Source organism: Salmo trutta, unplaced genomic scaffold (assembly GCF_901001165.1).
Source record: "Salmo trutta unplaced genomic scaffold, fSalTru1.1, whole genome shotgun sequence".
Taxonomy (NCBI): Eukaryota; Metazoa; Chordata; class Actinopteri; order Salmoniformes; family Salmonidae; genus Salmo; species Salmo trutta.
This window is the reverse complement of record NW_021822469.1, coordinates 388,186-407,039: the sequence shown is the minus strand read 5'-3', so window position 1 is coordinate 407,039 and position 18,854 is coordinate 388,186. Positions and strand designations below refer to the sequence as shown.

Below are 18,854 nucleotides of genomic sequence, written 5' to 3'. Positions count from 1 at the left end.
CTTTCTTTACTCTCTCATTCTCTCTCTCGCTTTTTCTCTCTCTCTCTCTACTCTCAGTCTCTCTTTCTGTCTCTCTCGCTGTCTCTGTCTCGCTCTCTGTCTTTCTCTCTCAATTCAATTTCAATTCAAGGGGCTTTATTGGCATGGGAAACATAAGTTAACATTGCCAAAGCAAGTGAAATAGATAATAACATAAGTGAAATAAACAATAAAAATGAACAGTAAACATTACACTCATAGAAGTTCCAAAATAATAAAGACATTACAGATGTCATATTATGTCTATATACAGTGTTGTAATGATGTGCAAATAGTGAAAGTACAAAAGGGAAAATAAATAAACATAAATATGGGTTGTATTTACAATGTTGTTTGTTCTTCACTAGTTGACCTTTTCTTGTGGCAACAGGTCACAAATCTTGCAGCTGTGATGTCACACTGTGGTATTTCACCCAGTAGATATGGGAGTTTATCAAAATTGGATTTGTTTTCAAATTCTTTGTGAGTCTGTGTAATCTGAGGGAAATATGTGTCTCTAAAATGGTCATACATTTGTCAGAAGGTTAGGAAGTGCAGCTCAGTTTGCACCTCATTTTGTGGGCAGTGTGCACATAGCCTGTCTTCTCTTGAGAGCCAGGTCTGCCTACAGCGGCCTCTCTCAATAGCAAGGCCATGCTCACTGAGTCTGTACATATTCAAAACATTCCTTAACCTTGGGTCAGTCACAGTGGTCAGGTATTCTGCCACTGTGTACTCTCTGTTTAGGGCCAAATAGCATTCTAGTTTGCTCAGTTTTTTTGTTAATTTTTTCCAATGTGTCATGTAATTATCTTTTTGTTTTCTCGTGATTTGGTTGGGTCTAATTGTGTTGCTGTCCTGGGGCTCTGTGGGGTGTGTTTATGTTTGTGAACAGAGCCCCAGGACCAGCTTGCTTAGGGGACTCTTCTCCAGGTTCATCTCTCTGTAGGTGATGGCTTTGTTATGGAAGGTTTTGGAATCACTTCCTTTTAGGTGGTTGTAGAATTTAACGGCTCTTTTCTGGATTTTGATCATTAGCGGGTATTGATTCTGCTCTGCATACATTATTTGGTGTTTTACGTTGTACACAGAGGATATTTTTGCAGAATTCTGCATGCAGAGTCTCAATTTGGTGTTTGTCCCATTTTGTGAATTATTGGTTGGTGAGTGGACCCCAGACCTCACAACCGTAAAGGGCAATGGGTTCTATAACTGATTCAGGTATTTTTAGCCAGATCCTAATTGGTATGTTGAATTTTATGTTCCTTTTGATGGGATAGAATGCCCTTCTTGCCTTGTCTCTCAGATCATTCACAGCTCTGTGCAAGTTACCTGTGGTGCTGACGTCTCTCTATTTCTTTACTCTCTCTCTATCTCTCTCTCTCTCTCTCTCTACTCTCTCTTTCTTTCTTTACTCTTTGTCTCTATCTCTCTTTACTCTTTGTCTCTATCTCTCTTTACTCTCTCTCTTTCTCTCTCCTCTCTATCTCTCTTTAATCTCTGTCTCTCTCTCTTTCTCTCTCTTTCTATCTCTCTTTACTCTCTCATCAGAGTTTCAATTATTTAATTTTCTCTCAACGTATTTGAGGACCTAGTTCAGAAGGTCAGTCAGGACTATGACGTGTTTTGAGGCCTGTTCTGTGTAACTATTGTTTGTCTAAACATTCTCCTTCCTTTTGTTTCAGAACACATTTACCCAGGTGCAGTTTGGACCAATGAGGTTATACGAAGATCATCTTGAGGTACAGATCCTATTGATACCTCTGTTGAATGTCCTGGTCAGACTGAGAACTGAGGTACAGTTCCTATTGATACCTCTGTTGAATGTCCTGATCAGACTGAGAACTGAGGTACAGTTCCTATTGATACCTCTGTTGAATGTCCTGGTCAGACTGAGAACTGAGGTACAGTTCCTATTGATACCTCTGTTGAATGTCCTGATCAGACTGAGAACTGAGGTACAGTTCCTATTGATACCTCAGTTGAATGTCCTGGTCAGACTGAGAACTGAGGTACAGTTCCTATTGATACCTCTGTTGAATGTCCTGGTCAGACTGAGAACTGAGGTACAGTTCCTATTGATACCTCAGTTGAATGTCCTGGTCAGACTGAGAACTGAGGTACAGTTCCTATTGATACCTCTGTTGAATGTCCTGGTCAGACTGAGAACTGAGGTACAGTTCCTATTGATACCTCAGTTGAATGTCCTGGTCAGACTGAGAACTGAGGTACAGTTCCTATTGATACCTCTGTTGAATGTCCTGGTCAGACTGAGAACTGAGGTACAGTTCCTATTGATACCTCAGTTGAATGTCCTGGTCAGACTGAGAACTGAGGTACAGTTCCTATTGATACCTCTGTTGAATGTCCTGGTCAGACTGAGAACTGAGGTACAGTTCCTATTGATACCTCTGTTGAATGTCCTGGTCAGACTGAGAACTGAGGTACAGTTCCTATTGATACCTCAGTTGAATGCCCTGATCAGATTGGAAACTGTCAACTTTGTGCTTTTCCCCATAACAACAAGGCCTATAATCTCCCATTTGAAAATGATTGAGTGTCTTTAAGACAACAATCCCTCTTTCAAACATTCAAACAGAAGAAAAAAAACAGTTAATGGGCGCTTTGTGTGTGGCGTACCCTGGTGTTGTCTAGGCAACAGAGCCAAACATCAACCACTATGGACATACTGTAATGAACAATGCACATTATATATGAGTGAGTGTGTGTGTATGCCTGTGTGTGTGTGTGTATTCGTGCGTGCGGGCATGCTTGCACGTGCGTGTGTGTGTATGACTTCACCGCAAGGCCGACGTTCTCTGACCGATGGTCAATGGCTCATTATACCACATCTCTCAAACTCTGCTCTCTCCTTTGTCTAGTGTTAAACTATCCAGTAGTGAGGTGACGAGAGAGGGAGATGGAGGGAGAGAGAGGAGGAAGAGAGAGGGGGCAGAGAGAGAGCGAGGGGGTGAGGGGGATAATATAGAGAGAGGGATGAAGGGAGAAGAGAGAGAGACCCAGCGAGAGAGGGGAGGGAGAAGGAATTTTTGTAACTTTCACTGTAGGTGATTTTACTTCCTGGAGTCCTTATGTTTTAGTTTTCTTAGATTGTTCATTGTTCCAGAACACTCAATAACAAATACCCAGTAACCTCTCCTCTAAGTGTTCAGAGTAAATAATCTCTCCTCTAAGTGTTCAGAGTAAATAATCTCTCCTCTAAGTGTTCAGAGGAAGTAACCTCTCCTCTAAGTGTTCAGAGTAAATAACCTCTCCTATAAGTGTTCAGAGTAAATTAGCTCTCCTCTAAGTGTTCAGAGGAAGTAACCTTTCCTCTAAGTGTTGAGTAAATAACCTCTCCTCTACGTGTTCAGAGGAAGTAACCTCTCCTATAAGTGTTCAGAGTAAATTAGCTCTCCTCTAAGTGTTCAGAGGACTAACCTCTCCTCTAAGTGTTCAAAGGAAGTAACCTCTCCTCTAAGTGTGCAGAGTAAGTAACCTCTCCTCTAAGTGTTCAGGGTGAGCAACCTCTCCTCTAAGTGTTCAGAGTAAGTAAACTCTCCTCTAAGTGTTCAGAGAAAGTAACCTCTCCTCTAAGTGTTCAGAGTAAATAACCTCTCCTCTAAGTGTTGAGTAAATAACCTCTCCTCTACATGTTCAGAGTAAATAATCTCTCCTCTAAGTGTTCAGAGTAAATAACCTCTCCTATAAGTGTTGAGTAAATAACCTCTCCTCTAAGTGTTGAGTAAATAACCTCTCCTCTAAATGTTCAGAGCACCAATTTGTAAGTCGCTCTGGATAAGAGCGTCTGCTAAATGATGTAAATGTAATGTGTTCAGAGTAAATAACCTCTCCTCTAAGTGTTCAGAGTAAATAACATCTCCTATAAGTGTTCAGAGTAAATTAGCTCTCCTCTAAATGTTCAGAGTAAGTAACCTCTCCTCTAAGTGTTCAGAGGAAGTAACCTCTCCTTCAAGTGTTCAGAGTAAATAACCTCTCCTCCAAGTGTTCAGAGTAAGTAACCTCTCCTCTAAGTGTTCAGAGTAAGTAACCTCTCCTCCAAGTGTTCAGAGTAAATAACCTCTCCTCCAAGTGTTCAGAGGAAGTAACCTCTCCTCCAAGTGTTCAGAGTAAGTAACCTCTCCTCCAAGTGTTCAGAGTAAGTAACCTCTCCTCCAAGTGTTCAGAGTAAGTAACCTCTCCTCCAAGTGTTCAGAGTAAGTAACCTCTCCTCCAAGTGTTCAGAGTAAGTAACCTCTCCTCCAAGTGTTCAGAGTAAGTAACCTCTCCTCTAAGTGTTCAGAGTAAGTAACCTCTCCTCCAAGTGTTCAGAGTAAGACGTGTGTCGTGTTCACAACTAACTAAGTGTGCGTCCCAAATGGCTCCCTATTACCTGCAGTATATACTGTATATAAGGAATAGGGTGCTTTTTGGGACAAAGACGTTGCTGAAGCAGGTTGATTTGATCCATCCCATAGTATTGACTCACACTATTTGCGATAGTTTATACTATAGAGACCCTTTGTCAGCACAGACACAATAAACCATGTAATATGTTTAGCCTTAGTGTGTGAGACGTGTCTTTGTTGACCTGGTTAGAGGAGGTGCTGGCTAGCGATGTAGAACACCTGGTTAAGGGAGGTGCTGGCTAGCGGAGTAGAACACCTGGTTAGGGGAGGTGCTGGCTAGCAGAGTAGAACACCTGGTTAGGGGAGGTGCTGGCTAGCAGAGTAGAACACCTGGTTAGGGGAGGTGCTGGCTAGTGGAGTAGAACACCTGGTTAGGGGAGGTGCTGGCTAGCAGAGTAGAACACCTGGTTAGGAGAGGTGCTGGCTAGCAGAGTAGAACACCTGGTTAGGGGAGGTGCTGGCTAGCAGAGTAGAACACCTGGTTAGGAGAGTTGCTGGCTAGCGATGTAGAACACCTGGTTAGGAGATGTGCTGGCTAGCAGAGTAGAACACCTGGTTAGAGGAGGTGCTGGCTAGCAGAGTAGAACACCTGGTTAGGAGAGGTGCTGGCTAGCGGTGTAGAACACCTGGCTAGGAGAGGTGTTGGCTAGCGGTGTAGAACACCTGGTTAGGAGAGCTGCTGGCTAGCGATGTAGAACACCTGGTTAGGAGAGGTGCTGGCTAGCGATGTAGAACACCTGGTTAGGAGGGGTGCTGGCTAGTGGTGTAGAACACCTGGTTAGGGGAGGTGCTGGCTAGCGATGTAGAACAGCTGGTTAGGAGGGGTGCTGGCTAGCGGTGAAGAACACCTGGTTAGGGGAGGTGCTGGCAAGCAGAGTAGAACACCTGGTTAGAGGAGGTGCTGGCTAGCAGAGTAGAACACCTGGTTAGGGGAGGTGCTGGCTAGCAGAGTAGAACACCTGGTTAGGGGAGGTGCTGGCTAGCAGAGTAGAACACCTGGTTAGGGGAGGTGCTGGCTAGCGGTGTAGAACACCTGGTTAGGGGAGGTGCTGGCTAGCAGAGTAGAACACCTGGTTAGGAGAGGTGCTGGCTAGCAGAGTAGAACACCTGGTTAGGAGAGGTGCTGGCTAGCAGAGTAGAACACCTGGTTAGGGGAGGTGCTGGCTAGCAGAGTAGAACACCTGGTTAGAGGAGGTGCTGGCTAGCAGAGTAGAACACCTGGTTAGAGGAGGTGCTGGCTAGCGGTGTAAAACACCTGGTTAGAGGAGGTGTGGCTAGCAGAGTAGAACACCTGGTTAGGGGAGGTGCTGGCTAGCAGAGTAGAACACCTGGTTAGAGGAGGTGCTGGCTAGCAGAGTAGAACACCTGGTTAGGGGAGGTGCTGGCTAGCAGAGAAGAACACCTGGTTAGGAGAGGTGCTGGCTAGCAGAGTAGAACACCTGGTTAGAGGAGGTGCTGGCTAGCGGTGTAGAACACCTGGTTAGGGGAGGTGCTGGCTAGCGGTGTAGAACACCTGGTTAGGAGAGGTGCTGGCTAGCAGAGTAGAACACCTGGTTAGGGGAGGTGCTGGCTAGCAGAGTAGAACACCTGGTTAGAGGAGGTGCTGGCTAGCGGTGTAGAACACCTGGTTAGGAGAGGTGCTGGCTAGCGATGTAGAACACCTGGTTAGGGGAGGTGCTGGCTAGCGATGTAGAACACCTGGTTAGGAGAAGTGCTGGCTAGCAGAGTAGAACACCTGGTTAGGGGAGGTGCTGGCTTGCAGAGTAGAACACCTGGTTAGAGGAGGTGCTGGCTAGCGGTGTAGAAAACCTGGTTAGGGGAGGTGCTGGCTAGCAGAGTAGAACACCTGGTTAAGGGAGATGCTGGCTAGCAGAGTAGAACACCTGGTTAGGGGAGGTGTTGGCTAGCGGTGTAGAACACCTGGTTAGGAGAGGTGCTGGCTAGCAGAGTAGAACACCTGGTTAGGGGAGGTGCTGGCTAGCAGTGTAGAACACCTGGTTAGGAGAGGTGCTGGCTAGCAAAGTAGAACACCTGGTTAGGGGAGGTGCTGGCTAGTGGAGTAGAACACCTGGTTAGGGGAGGTGCTGGCTAGCAGAGTAGAACACCTGGTTAGGGGAGGTGCTGGCTAGCGATGTAGAACACCTGGTTAGGGGAGGTGCTGGCTAGCAGAGTAGAACACCTGGTTAGGGGAGGTGCTGGCTAGCAGAGTAGAACACCTGGTTAGAGGAGGTGCTGGCTAGCGGTGTAGAACACCTGGTTAGGGGAGGTGCTGGCTAGCAGAGTAGAACACCTGGTTAGGGGAGGTGCTGGCTAGCAGTGTAGAACACCTGGTTAGGGGAGGTGCTGGCTAGCAGAGTAGAACACCTGGTTAGGGGAGGTGCTGGCTAGCAGAGTAGAACTCCTGGTTAGGGGAGGTGCTGGCTAGCGATGTAGAACACCTGTTTTAGGAGAGGTGCTGGCTAGCGATGTAGAACACCTGGTTAGGAGAGGTGCTGGCTAGCGATGTAGAACACCTGGTTAGGGGAGGTGCTGGCTAGCAGAGTAGAACACCTGTTTAGGAGAGGTGCTGGCTAGCGATGTAGAACACCTGGTTAGGGGAGGTGCTGGCTAGCAGAGTAGAACACCTGGTTAGGGGAGGTGCTGGCTAGCAGAGTAGAACACCTGGTTAGGGGAGGTGCTGGCTAGCGGTGTAGAACACCTGTTTAGGGGAGGTGCTGGCTAGCAGAGTAGAACACCTGGTTAGGAGAGGTGCTGGCTAGCAGAGTAGAACACCTGGTTAGGAGAGGTGCTGGCTAGCAGAGTAGAACACCTGGTTAGGGGAGGTGCTGGCTAGCAGAGTAGAACACCTGGTTAGAGGAGGTGCTGGTTAGCAGAGTAGAACACCTGGTTAGGGGAGGTGCTGGCTAGCGGTGTAAAACACCTGGTTAGAGGAGGTGTGGCTAGCAGAGTAGAACACCTGGTTAGGGGAGTTGCTGGCTAGCAGAGTAGAACACCTGGTTAGAGGAGGTGCTGGCTAGAAGTGTAGAACACCTGGTTAGGGGAGGTGCTGGCTAGCAGAGAAGAACACCTGGTTAGGAGAGGTGCTGGCTAGCAGAGTAGAACACCTGGTTAGAGGAGGTGCTGGCTAGCGGTGTAGAACACCTGGTTAGGGGAGGTGCTGGCTAGCGGTGTAGAACACCTGGTTAGGAGAGGTGCTGGCTAGCAGAGTAGAACACCTGGTTAGAGGAGGTGCTGGCTAGCGGTGTAGAACACCTGGTTAGGAGAGGTGCAGGCTAGCGATGTAGAACACCTGGTTAGGGGAGGTGCTGGCTAGCGATGTAGAACACCTGGTTAGGAGAGGTGCTGGCTAGCAGAGTAGAACACCTGGTTAGGGGAGGTGCTGGCTAGCAATGTAGAACACCTGGTTAGGAGAGGTGCTGGCTAGCAGATTAGAACACCTGGTTAGGGGAGGTGCTGGCTAGCAGAGTAGAACACCTGGTTAGAGGAGGTGCTGGCTAGCGGTGTAGAACACCTGGTTAGGGGAGGTGCTGGCTAGCAGAGTAGAACACCTGGTTAGGGGAGGTGTTGGCTAGCTGAGAAGAACACCTGGTTAAAGGAGGTGCTGGCTAGCGGTGTAGAAAACCTGGTTAGGGGAGGTGCTGGCTAGCAGAGTAGAACACCTGGTTAAGGGAGATGCTGGCTAGCAGAGTAGAACACCTGGTTAGGGGAGGTGTTGGCTAGCGGTGTAGAACAACTGGTTAGGAGAGGTGCTGGCTAGCAGAGTAGAACACCTGGTTAGGGGAGGTGCTGGCTAGCAGTGTAGAACACCTGGTTAGGAGAGGTGCTGGCTAGCAAAGTAGAACACCTGGTTAGGGGAGGTGCTGGCTAGTGGAGTAGAACACCTGGTTAGGGGAGGTGCTGGCTAGCAGAGTAGAACACCTGGTTAGGGGAGGTGCTGGCTAGCGATGTAGAACACCTGGTTAGGGGAGGTGCTGGCTAGCAGAGTAGAACACCTGGTTAGGGGAGGTGCTGGCTAGCAGAGTAGAACACCTGGTTAGAGGAGGTGCTGGCTAGCGGTGTAGAACACCTGGTTAGGGGAGGTGCTGGCTAGCAGAGTAGAACACCTGGTTAGGGGAGGTGCTGGCTAGCAGTGTAGAACACCTGGTTAGGGGAGGTGCTGGCTAGCAGAGTAGAACACCTGGTTAGGGGAGGTGCTGGCTAGCAGAGTAGAACTCCTGGTTAGGGGAGGTGCTGGCTAGCGATGTAGAACACCTGTTTAGGAGAGGTGTTGGCTAGCGATGTAGAACACCTGGTTAGGAGAGGTGCTGGCTAGCGATGTAGAACACCTGGTTAGGGGAGGTGCTGGCTAGCAGAGTAGAACACCTGTTTAGGAGAGGTGCTGGCTAGCGATGTAGAACACCTGGTTAGGGGAGGTGCTGGCTAGCAGAGTAGAACACCTGGTTAGGGGAGTTGCTGGCTAGCAGAGTAGAACACCTGGTTAGGGGAGGTGCTGGCTAGCGGTGTAGAACACCTGTTTAGGGGAGGTGCTGACTAGCAGAGTAGAACACCTGGTTAGGAGAGGTGCTGGCTAGCAGAGTAGAACACCTGGTTAGGAGAGGTGCTGGCTAGCAGAGTAGAACACCTGGTTAGGGGAGGTGCTGGCTAGCAGAGTAGAACACCTGGTTAGAGGAGGTGCTGGTTAGCAGAGTAGAACACCTGGTTAGGGGAGGTGCTGGCTAGCGGTGTAAAACACCTGGTTAGAGGAGGTGTGGCTAGCAGAGTAGAACACCTGGTTAGGGGAGTTGCTGGCTAGCAGAGTAGAACACCTGGTTAGAGGAGGTGCTGGCTAGAAGTGTAGAACACCTGGTTAGGGGAGGTGCTGGCTAGCAGAGAAGAACACCTGGTTAGGAGAGGTGCTGGCTAGCAGAGTAGAACACCTGGTTAGAGGAGGTGCTGGCTAGCGGTGTAGAACACCTGGTTAGGGGAGGTGCTGGCTAGCGGTGTAGAACACCTGGTTAGGAGAGGTGCTGGCTAGCAGAGTAGAACACCTGGTTAGAGGAGGTGCTGGCTAGCGGTGTAGAACACCTGGTTAGGAGAGGTGCAGGCTAGCGATGTAGAACACCTGGTTAGGGGAGGTGCTGGCTAGCGATGTAGAACACCTGGTTAGGAGAGGTGCTGGCTAGCAGAGTAGAACACCTGGTTAGGGGAGGTGCTGGCTAGCGATGTAGAACACCTGGTTAGGAGAGGTGCTGGCTAGCAGATTAGAACACCTGGTTAGGGGAGGTGCTGGCTAGCAGAGTAGAACACCTGGTTAGAGGAGGTGCTGGCTAGCGATGTAGAACACCTGGTTAGGGGAGGTGCTGGCTAGCAGAGTAGAACACCTGGTTAGGGGAGGTGCTTACTAGCAGAGTAGAACACCTGGTTAGGGGAGGTGCTGGCTAGCGATGTAGAACACCTGTTTAGGAGAGGTGCTGGCTAGCGATGTAGAACACCTGGTTAGGAGAGGTGCTGGCTAGCAATGTAGAACACCTGGTTAGTGGAGGTGCTGGCTAGCAGAGTAGAACACCTGTTTAGGAGAGGTGCTGGCTAGCGATGTAGAACACCTGGTTAGGGGAGGTGCTGGCTAGCAGAGTAGAACACCTGGTTAGGGGAGGTGCTGGCTAGCAGAGTAGAACACCTGGTTAGGAGAGGTGCTGGCTAGCAGAGTAGAACACCTGGTTAGGAGAGGTGCTGGCTAGCAGAGTAGAACACCTGGTTAGGGGAGGTGCTGGCTAGCAGAGTAGAACACCTGGTTAGGGGAGGTGCTGGCTAGCAGAGTAGAACACCTGGTTAGAGGAGGTGCTGGCTAGCAGAGTAGAACACCTGGTTAGGGGAGGTGCTGGCTAGCAGAGAAGAACACCTGGTTAGGAGAGGTGCTGGCTAGCAGAGTAGAACACCTGGTTAGAGGAGGTGCTGGCTAGCGGTGTAAAACACCTGGTTAGGGGAGGTGCTGGCTAGCGGTGTATAACACCTGGTTAGGAGAGGTGCTGGCTAGCAGAGTAGAACACCTGGTTAGGGGAGGTGCTGGCTAGCAGAGTAGAACACCTGGTTAGAGGAGGTGCTGGCTAGCGGTGTAGAACACCTGGTTAGGAGAGGTGCTGGCTAGCGATGTAGAACACCTGGTTAGGGGAGGTGCTGGCTAGCGATGTAGAACACCTGTTTAGGAGAGGGGCTGGCTAGCAGAGTAGAACACCTGGTTAGGGGAGTTGCTGGCTAGCAGAGTAGAACACCTGGTTAGAGGAGGTGCTGGCTAGCGGTGTAGAACACCTGGTTAGGGGAGGTGCTGGCTAGCAGAGTAGAACACCTGGTTAGGGCAGGTGCTGGCTAGCAGAGTAGAACACCTGGTTAGAGGAGGTGCTGGCTAGCGGTGTAGAACACCTGGTTAGGAGAGGTGCTGGCTAGCGATGTAGAACACCTGGTTAGGGGAGGTGCTGGCTAGCGATGTAGAACACCTGGTTAGGAGAGGGGCTGGCTAGCAGAGTAGAACACCTGGTTAGAGGAGGTGCTGGCTAGCGGTGTAGAACACCTGGTTAGGGGAGGTGCTGGCTAGCAGAGTAGAACACCTGGTTAGGGGAGGTGCTGGCTAGCAGAGTAGAACACCTGGTTAGGGGAGGTGCTGGCTAGCAGAGTAGAACACCTGGTTAGGGGAGGTGTTGGCTAGCGGTGTAGAACACCTGGTTAGGAGAGGTGCTGGCTAGCAGAGTAGAACACCTGGTTAGGGGAGGTGCTGGCTAGCGGTGTAGAACACCTGGTTAGGAGAGGTGCTGGCTAGCAGAGTAGAACACCTGGTTAGGGGAGGTGCTGGCTAGTGGAGTAGAACACCTGGTTAGGGGAGGTGCTGGCTAGCAGAGTAGAACACCTGGTTAGGGGAGGTGCTGGCTAACGATGTAGAACACCTGGTTAGTGGAAGTGCTGGCTAGCGTTGTAAAACACCTGGTTAGAGGAGGTGTGGCTAGCAGAGTAGAACACCTGGTTAGGGGAGGTGCTGGCTAGCAGAGTAGAACACCTGGTTAGAGGAGGTGCTGGCTAGCAGAGTAGAACACCTGGTTAGGGGAGGTGCTGGCTAGCAGAGAAGAACACCTGGTTAGGAGAGGTGCTGGCTAGCAGAGTAGAACACCTGGTTAGAGGAGGTGCTGGCTAGCGGTGTAGAACACCTGGTTAGGGGAGGTGCTGGCTAGCGGTGTAGAACACCTGGTTAGGAGAGGTGCTGGCTAGCAGAGTAGAACACCTGGTTAGAGGAGGTGCTGGCTAGCGGTGTAGAACACCTGGTTAGGAGAGGTGCAGGCTAGCGATGTAGAACACCTGGTTAGGGGAGGTGCTGGCTAGCGATGTAGAACACCTGGTTAGGAGAGGTGCTGGCTAGCAGAGTAGAACACCTGGTTAGGGGAGGTGCTGGCTAGCGATGTAGAACACCTGGTTAGGAGAGGTGCTGGCTAGCAGATTAGAACACCTGGTTAGGGGAGGTGCTGGCTAGCAGAGTAGAACACCTGGTTAGAGGAGGTGCTGGCTAGCGGTGTAGAACACCTGGTTAGGGGAGGTGCTGGCTAGCAGAGTAGAACACCTGGTTAGGGGAGGTGCTTACTAGCAGAGTAGAACACCTGGTTAGGGGAGGTGCTGGCTAGCGATGTAGAACACCTGTTTAGGAGAGGTGCTGGCTAGCGATGTAGAACACCTGGTTAGGAGAGGTGCTGGCTAGCAATGTAGAACACCTGGTTAGTGGAGGTGCTGGCTAGCAGAGTAGAACACCTGTTTAGGAGAGGTGCTGGCTAGCGATGTAGAACACCTGGTTAGGGGAGGTGCTGGCTAGCAGAGTAGAACACCTGGTTAGGGGAGGTGCTGGCTAGCGATGTAGAACACCTGGTTAGGGGAGGTGCTGGCTAGCAGAGTAGAACACCTGGTTAGGGGAGGTGTTGGCTAGCTGAGAAGAACACCTGGTTAGAGGAGGTGCTGGCTAGCAGAGTAGAACACCTGGTTAGGGGAGGTGCTGGCTAGCAGAGTAGAACACCTGGTTAGGAGAGGTGCTGGCTAGCAGAGTAGAACACCTGGTTAGGAGAGGTGCTGGCTAGCAGAGTAGAACACCTGGTTAGGGGAGGTGCTGGCTAGCAGAGTAGAACACCTGGTTAGGGGAGGTGCTGGCTAGCAGAGTAGAACACCTGGTTAGAGGAGGTGCTGGCTAGCAGAGTAGAACACCTGGTTAGGGGAGGTGCTGGCTAGCAGAGAAGAACACCTGGTTAGGAGAGGTGCTGGCTAGCAGAGTAGAACACCTGGTTAGAGGAGGTGCTGGCTAGCGGTGTAAAACACCTGGTTAGGGGAGGTGCTGGCTAGCGGTGTATAACACCTGGTTAGGAGAGGTGCTGGCTAGCAGAGTAGAACACCTGGTTAGGGGAGGTGCTGGCTAGCAGAGTAGAACACCTGGTTAGAGGAGGTGCTGGCTAGCGGTGTAGAACACCTGGTTAGGAGAGGTGCTGGCTAGCGATGTAGAACACCTGGTTAGGGGAGGTGCTGGCTAGCGATGTAGAACACCTGTTTAGGAGAGGGGCTGGCTAGCAGAGTAGAACACCTGGTTAGGGGAGTTGCTGGCTAGCAGAGTAGAACACCTGGTTAGAGGAGGTGCTGGCTAGCGGTGTAGAACACCTGGTTAGGGGAGGTGCTGGCTAGCAGAGTAGAACACCTGGTTAGGGCAGGTGCTGGCTAGCAGAGTAGAACACCTGGTTAGACGAGGTGCTGGCTAGCGGTGTAGAACACCTGGTTAGGAGAGGTGCTGGCTAGCGATGTAGAACACCTGGTTAGGGGAGGTGCTGGCTAGCGATGTAGAACACCTGGTTAGGAGAGGGGCTGGCTAGCAGAGTAGAACACCTGGTTAGAGGAGGTGCTGGCTAGCGGTGTAGAACACCTGGTTAGGGGAGGTGCTGGCTAGCAGAGTAGAACACCTGGTTAGGGGAGGTGCTGGCTAGCAGAGTAGAACACCTGGTTAGGGGAGGTGCTGGCTAGCAGAGTAGAACACCTGGTTAGGGGAGTTGTTGGCTAGCGGTGTAGAACACCTGGTTAGGAGAGGTGCTGGCTAGCAGAGTAGAACACCTGGTTAGGGGAGGTGCTGGCTAGCGGTGTAGAACACCTGGTTAGGAGAGGTGCTGGCTAGCAGAGTAGAACACCTGGTTAGGGGAGGTGCTGGCTAGTGGAGTAGAACACCTGGTTAGGGGAGGTGCTGGCTAGCAGAGTAGAACACCTGGTTAGGGGAGGTGCTGGCTAACGATGTAGAACACCTGGTTAGGGGAAGTGCTGGCTAGCGTTGTAAAACACCTGGTTAGAGGAGGTGTGGCTAGCAGAGTAGAACACCTGGTTAGGGGAGGTGCTGGCTAGCAGAGTAGAACACCTGGTTAGAGGAGGTGCTGGCTAGCAGAGTAGAACACCTGGTTAGGGGAGGTGCTGGCTAGCAGAGAAGAACACCTGTTTAGGAGAGGTGCTGGCTAGCAGAGTAGAACACCTGGTTAGAGGAGGTGCTGGCTAGCGGTGTAGAACACCTGGTTAGGAGAGGTGCTGGCTAGCAGAGTAGAACACCTGGTTAGGGGAGGTGCTGGCTAGCAGAGTAGAACACCTGGTTAGAGGAGGTGCTGGCTAGCGGTGTAGAACACCTGGTTAGGAGAGGTGCTGGCTAGCGATGTAGAACACCTGGTTAGGGGAGGTGCTGGCTAGCGATGTAGAACACCTGGTTAGGGGAGGTGCTGGCTAGCGATGTAGAACACCTGGTTAGGAGAGGTGCTGGCTAACTATGTAGAACACCTGGTTAGGGGAGGTGCTGGCTAGCGGTGTAGAACACCTGGTTAGGAGAGGTGCTGGCTAGCAGAGTAGAACACCTGGTTATGGTAGGTGCTGGCTAGCGGTGTAGAACACCTGGTTAGGGGAGGTGCTGGCTAGCAGAGTAGAACACCTGGTTAGGGGAGGTGCTGGCTAGCAGAGTAGAACACCTGGTTAGGGGAGGTTTTTGCTAGCGGTGTAGAACACCTGGTTAGGAGAGGTGCTGGCTAGCAGAGTAGAACACCTGGTTAGGGGAGGTGCTGGCTAGCGGTGTAGAACACCTGGTTAGTAGAGGTGCTGGCTAGCAGAGTAGAACAGCTGGTTAGGGGAGGTGCTGGCTAGTGGAGTAGAACACCTGGTTAGGGGAGGTGCTGGCTAGCAGAGTTGAACACCTGGTTAGGGGAGGTGCTGGCTAGCGATGTAGAACACCTGGTTAGGGGAGGTGCTGGCTAGCAGAGTAGAACACCTGGTTAGGGGAGGTGCTGGCTAGCGATGTAGAACACCTGGTTAGGGGAGGTGCTGGCTAGCAGAGTAGAACACCTGGTTAGGGGAGGTGCTGGCTAGCGGTGTAGAACACCTGGTTAGGAGAGGTGCTGGCTAGCAGAGTAGAACACCTGGTTAGGGGAGGTGCTGGCTAGCGGTGTAGAACACCTGGTTAGGAGAGGTGCTGGCTAGCGATGTAGAACACCTGGTTAGGGGAGGTGCTGGCTAGCGATGTAGAACACCTGGTTAGGGGAGGTGCTGGCTAGCAGAGTAGAACACCTGGTTAGGGGAGGTGCTGGCTAGCAGAGTAGAACACCTGGTTAGAGGAGGTGCTGGCTAGCGGTGTAGAACACCTGGTTAGGGGAGGTGCTGGCTAGCGGTGTAGAACACCTGGTTAGGGGAGGTGCTGGCTAGCAGAGTAGAACACCTGGTTAGGGGAGGTGTTTGCTAGCGGTGTAGAACACCTGGTTAGGAGAGGTGCTGGCTAGCAGAGTAAAACACCTGGTTAGGGGAGGTGCTGGCTAGCGGTGTAGAACACCTGGTTAGGAGAGGTGCTGGCTAGCAGAGTAGAACACCTGGTTAGGGGAGGTGCTGGCTAGCAGAGTAGAACACCTGGTTAGAGGAGGTGCTGGCTAGCGGTGTAGAACACCTGGTTAGGGGAGGTGCTGGCTAGCGGTGTAGAACACCTGGTTAGGGGAGGTGCTGGCTAGCAGAGTAGAACACCTGGTTAGGGGAGGTGTTTGCTAGCGGTGTAGAACACCTGGTTAGGAGAGGTGCTGGCTAGCAGAGTAAAACACCTGGTTAGGGGAGGTGCTTGCTAGCGGTGTAGAACACCTGGTTAGGAGAGGTGCTGGCTAGCAGAGTAGAACACCTGGTTAGGGGAGGTGCTGGCTAGTGGAGTAGAACACCTGGTTAGGGGAGGTGCTGGATAGCAGAGTTGAACACCTGGTTAGGGGAGGTGCTGGCTAGCGATGTAGAACACCTGGTTAGGGGAGGTGCTGGCTAGCAGAGTAGAACACCTGGTTAGGGGAGGTGCTGGCTAGCGATGTAGAACACCTGGTTAGGGGAGGTGCTGGCTAGCAGAGTAGAACACCTGGTTAGGGGAGGTGCTGGCTAGCGATGTAGAACACCTGGTTAGGGGAGGTGCTGGCTAGCAGAGTAGAACACCTGGTTAGGGGAGGTGCTGGCTAGCGATGTAGAACACCTGTTTAGGAGAGGTGCTGGCATGCGATGTAGAACACCTGGTTAGGAGAGGTGCTGGCTAGCGATGTAGAACACCTGGTTAGGGGAGGTGCTGGCTAGCAGAGTAGAACACCTGTTTAGGAGAGGTGCTGGCTAGCGATGTAGAACACCTGGTTAGGGGAGGTGCTGACTAGCGATGTAGAACACCTGGTTAGGGGAGGTGCTGGCTAGCAGAGTAGAACACCTGGTTAGGAGAGGTGCTGGCTAGCAGAGTAGAACACCTGGTTAGGGGAGGTGCTGGCTAGCGATGTAGAACACCTGGTTAGGGGAGGTGCTGGCTAGCAGAGTAGAACACCTGGTTAGGGGAGGTGCTGGCTAGCGGTGTAGAACACCTGGTTAGGAGAGGTGCTGGCTAGCGATGTAGAACACCTGGTTAGGGGAGGTGCTGGCTAGCGATGTAGAACACCTGGTTAGGAGAGGTGCTGGCTAGCAGAGTAGAACACCTGGTTAGGGGAGGTGCTGGCTAGCGGTGTAGAACACCTGGTTAGGAGAGGTGCTGGCTAGCGATGTAGAACACCTGGTTAGGGGAGGTGCTGGCTAGCGATGTAGAACACCTGGTTAGGAGAGGTGCTGGCTAGCAGAGTAGAACACCTGGTTAGGGGAGGTGCTGGCTAGCAGAGTAGAACACCTGGTTAGAGGAGGTGCTGGCTAGCGGTGTAGAACACCTGGTTAGGGGAGGTGCTGGCTAGCGGTGTAGAACACCTGGTTAGGGGAGGTGCTGGCTAGCAGAGTAGAACACCTGGTTAGGGGAGGTGTTTGCTAGCGGTGTAGAACACCTGGTTAGGAGAGGTGCTGGCTAGCAGAGTAGAACACCTGGTTAGGGGAGGTGCTGGCTAGCGGTGTAGAACACCTGGTTAGGAGAGGTGCTGGCTAGCAGAGTAGAACACCTGGTTAGGGGAGGTGCTGGCTAGTGGAGTAGAACACCTGGTTAGGGGAGGTGCTGGCTAGCAGAGTTGAACACCTGGTTAGGGGAGGTGCTGGCTAGCGATGTAGAACACCTGGTTAGGGGAGGTGCTGGCTAGCAGAGTAGAACACCTGGTTAGGGGAGGTGCTGGCTAGCGGTGTAGAACACCTGGTTAGGGGAGGTGCTGGCTAGCAGAGTAGAACACCTGGTTAGGGGAGGTGCTGGCTAGCGATGTAGAACACCTGGTTAGGGGAGGTGCTGGCTAGCAGAGTAGAACACCTGGTTAGGGGAGGTGCTGGCTAGCGATGTAGAACACCTGTTTAGGAGAGGTGCTGGCAAGCGATGTAGAACACCTGGTTAGGAGAGGTGCTGGCTAGCGATGTAGAACACCTGGTTAGGGGAGGTGCTGGCTAGCAGAGTAGAACACCTGTTTAGGAGAGGTGCTGGCTAGCGATGTAGAACACCTGGTTAGGGGAGGTGCTGACTAGCGATGTAGAACACCTGGTTAGGGGAGGTGCTGGCTAGCAGAGTAGAACACCTGGTTAGGAGAGGTGCTGGCTAGCGATGTAGAACACCTGGTTAGGGGAGGTGCTGGCTAGCGATGTAGAACACCTGGTTAGGGGAGGTGCTGGCTAGCAGAGTAGAACACCTGGTTAGGGGAGGTGCTGGCTAGCGATGTAGAACACCTGGTTAGGGGAGGTGCTGGCTAGCAGAGTAGAACACCTGGTTAGGGGAGGTGCTGGCTAGCGGTGTAGAACACCTGGTTAGGAGAGGTGCTGGCTAGCAGAGTAGAACACCTGGTTAGGGGAGGTGCTGGCTAGCGGTGTAGAACACCTGGTTAGGAGAGGTGCTGGCTAGCAGAGTAGAACACCTGGTTAGGGGAGGTGCTGGCTAGTGGAGTAGAACACCTGGTTAGGGGAGGTGCTGGATAGCAGAGTTGAACACCTGGTTAGGGGAGGTGCTGGCTAGCGATGTAGAACACCTGGTTAGGGGAGGTGCTGGCTAGCAGAGTAGAACACCTGGTTAGGGGAGGTGCTGGCTAGCGATGTAGAACACCTGGTTAGGGGAGGTGCTGGCTAGCAGAGTAGAACACCTGGTTAGGGGAGGTGCTGGCTAGCGATGTAGAACACCTGGTTAGGGGAGGTGCTGGCTAGCAGAGTAAAACACCTGGTTAGGGGAGGTGCTTGCTAGCGGTGTAGAACACCTGGTTAGGAGAGGTGCTGGCTAGCAGAGTAGAACACCTGGTTAGGGGAGGTGCTGGCTAGTGGAGTAGAACACCTGGTTAGGGGAGGTGCTGGATAGCAGAGTTGAACACCTGGTTAGGGGAGGTGCTGGCTAGCGATGTAGAACACCTGGTTAGGGGAGGTGCTGGCTAGCAGAGTAGAACACCTGGTTAGGGGAGGTGCTGGCTAGCGATGTAGAACACCTGGTTAGGGGAGGTGCTGGCTAGCAGAGTAGAACACCTGGTTAGGGGAGGTGCTGGCTAGCGATGTAGAACACCTGGTTAGGGGAGGTGCTGGCTAGCAGAGTAGAACACCTGGTTAGGGGAGGTGCTGGCTAGCGATGTAGAACACCTGTTTAGGAGAGGTGCTGGCAAGCGATGTAGAACACCTGGTTAGGAGAGGTGCTGGCTAGCGATGTAGAACACCTGGTTAGGGGAGGTGCTGGCTAGCAGAGTAGAACACCTGTTTAGGAGAGGTGCTGGCTAGCGATGTAGAACACCTGGTTAGGGGAGGTGCTGACTAGCGATGTAGAACACCTGGTTAGGGGAGGTGCTGGCTAGCAGAGTAGAACACCTGGTTAGGAGAGGTGCTGGCTAGCAGAGTAGAACACCTGGTTAGGGGAGGTGCTGGCTAGCGATGTAGAACACCTGGTTAGGGGAGGTGCTGGCTAGCAGAGTAGAACACCTGGTTAGGGGAGGTGCTGGCTAGCGGTGTAGAACACCTGGTTAGGAGAGGTGCTGGCTAGCAGAGTAGAACACCTGG

At 52.0% G+C, this 18,854-nt stretch overlaps 1 protein-coding gene across 1 annotated transcript in view; it reads left to right on the top strand.

Annotated features, from left to right (window-relative positions):
* Positions 1-18,854, top strand: part of LOC115182358 (high affinity cAMP-specific and IBMX-insensitive 3',5'-cyclic phosphodiesterase 8A) — a gene marked incomplete in the record, with an annotated part of 151,612 nt that overhangs the window by 71,555 nt on the left and 61,203 nt on the right. The window contains 1 exon segment of the mRNA XM_029743977.1: positions 1,704-1,760. Within this exon segment, the coding sequence (XP_029599837.1) occupies positions 1,704-1,760 (57 nt within the window).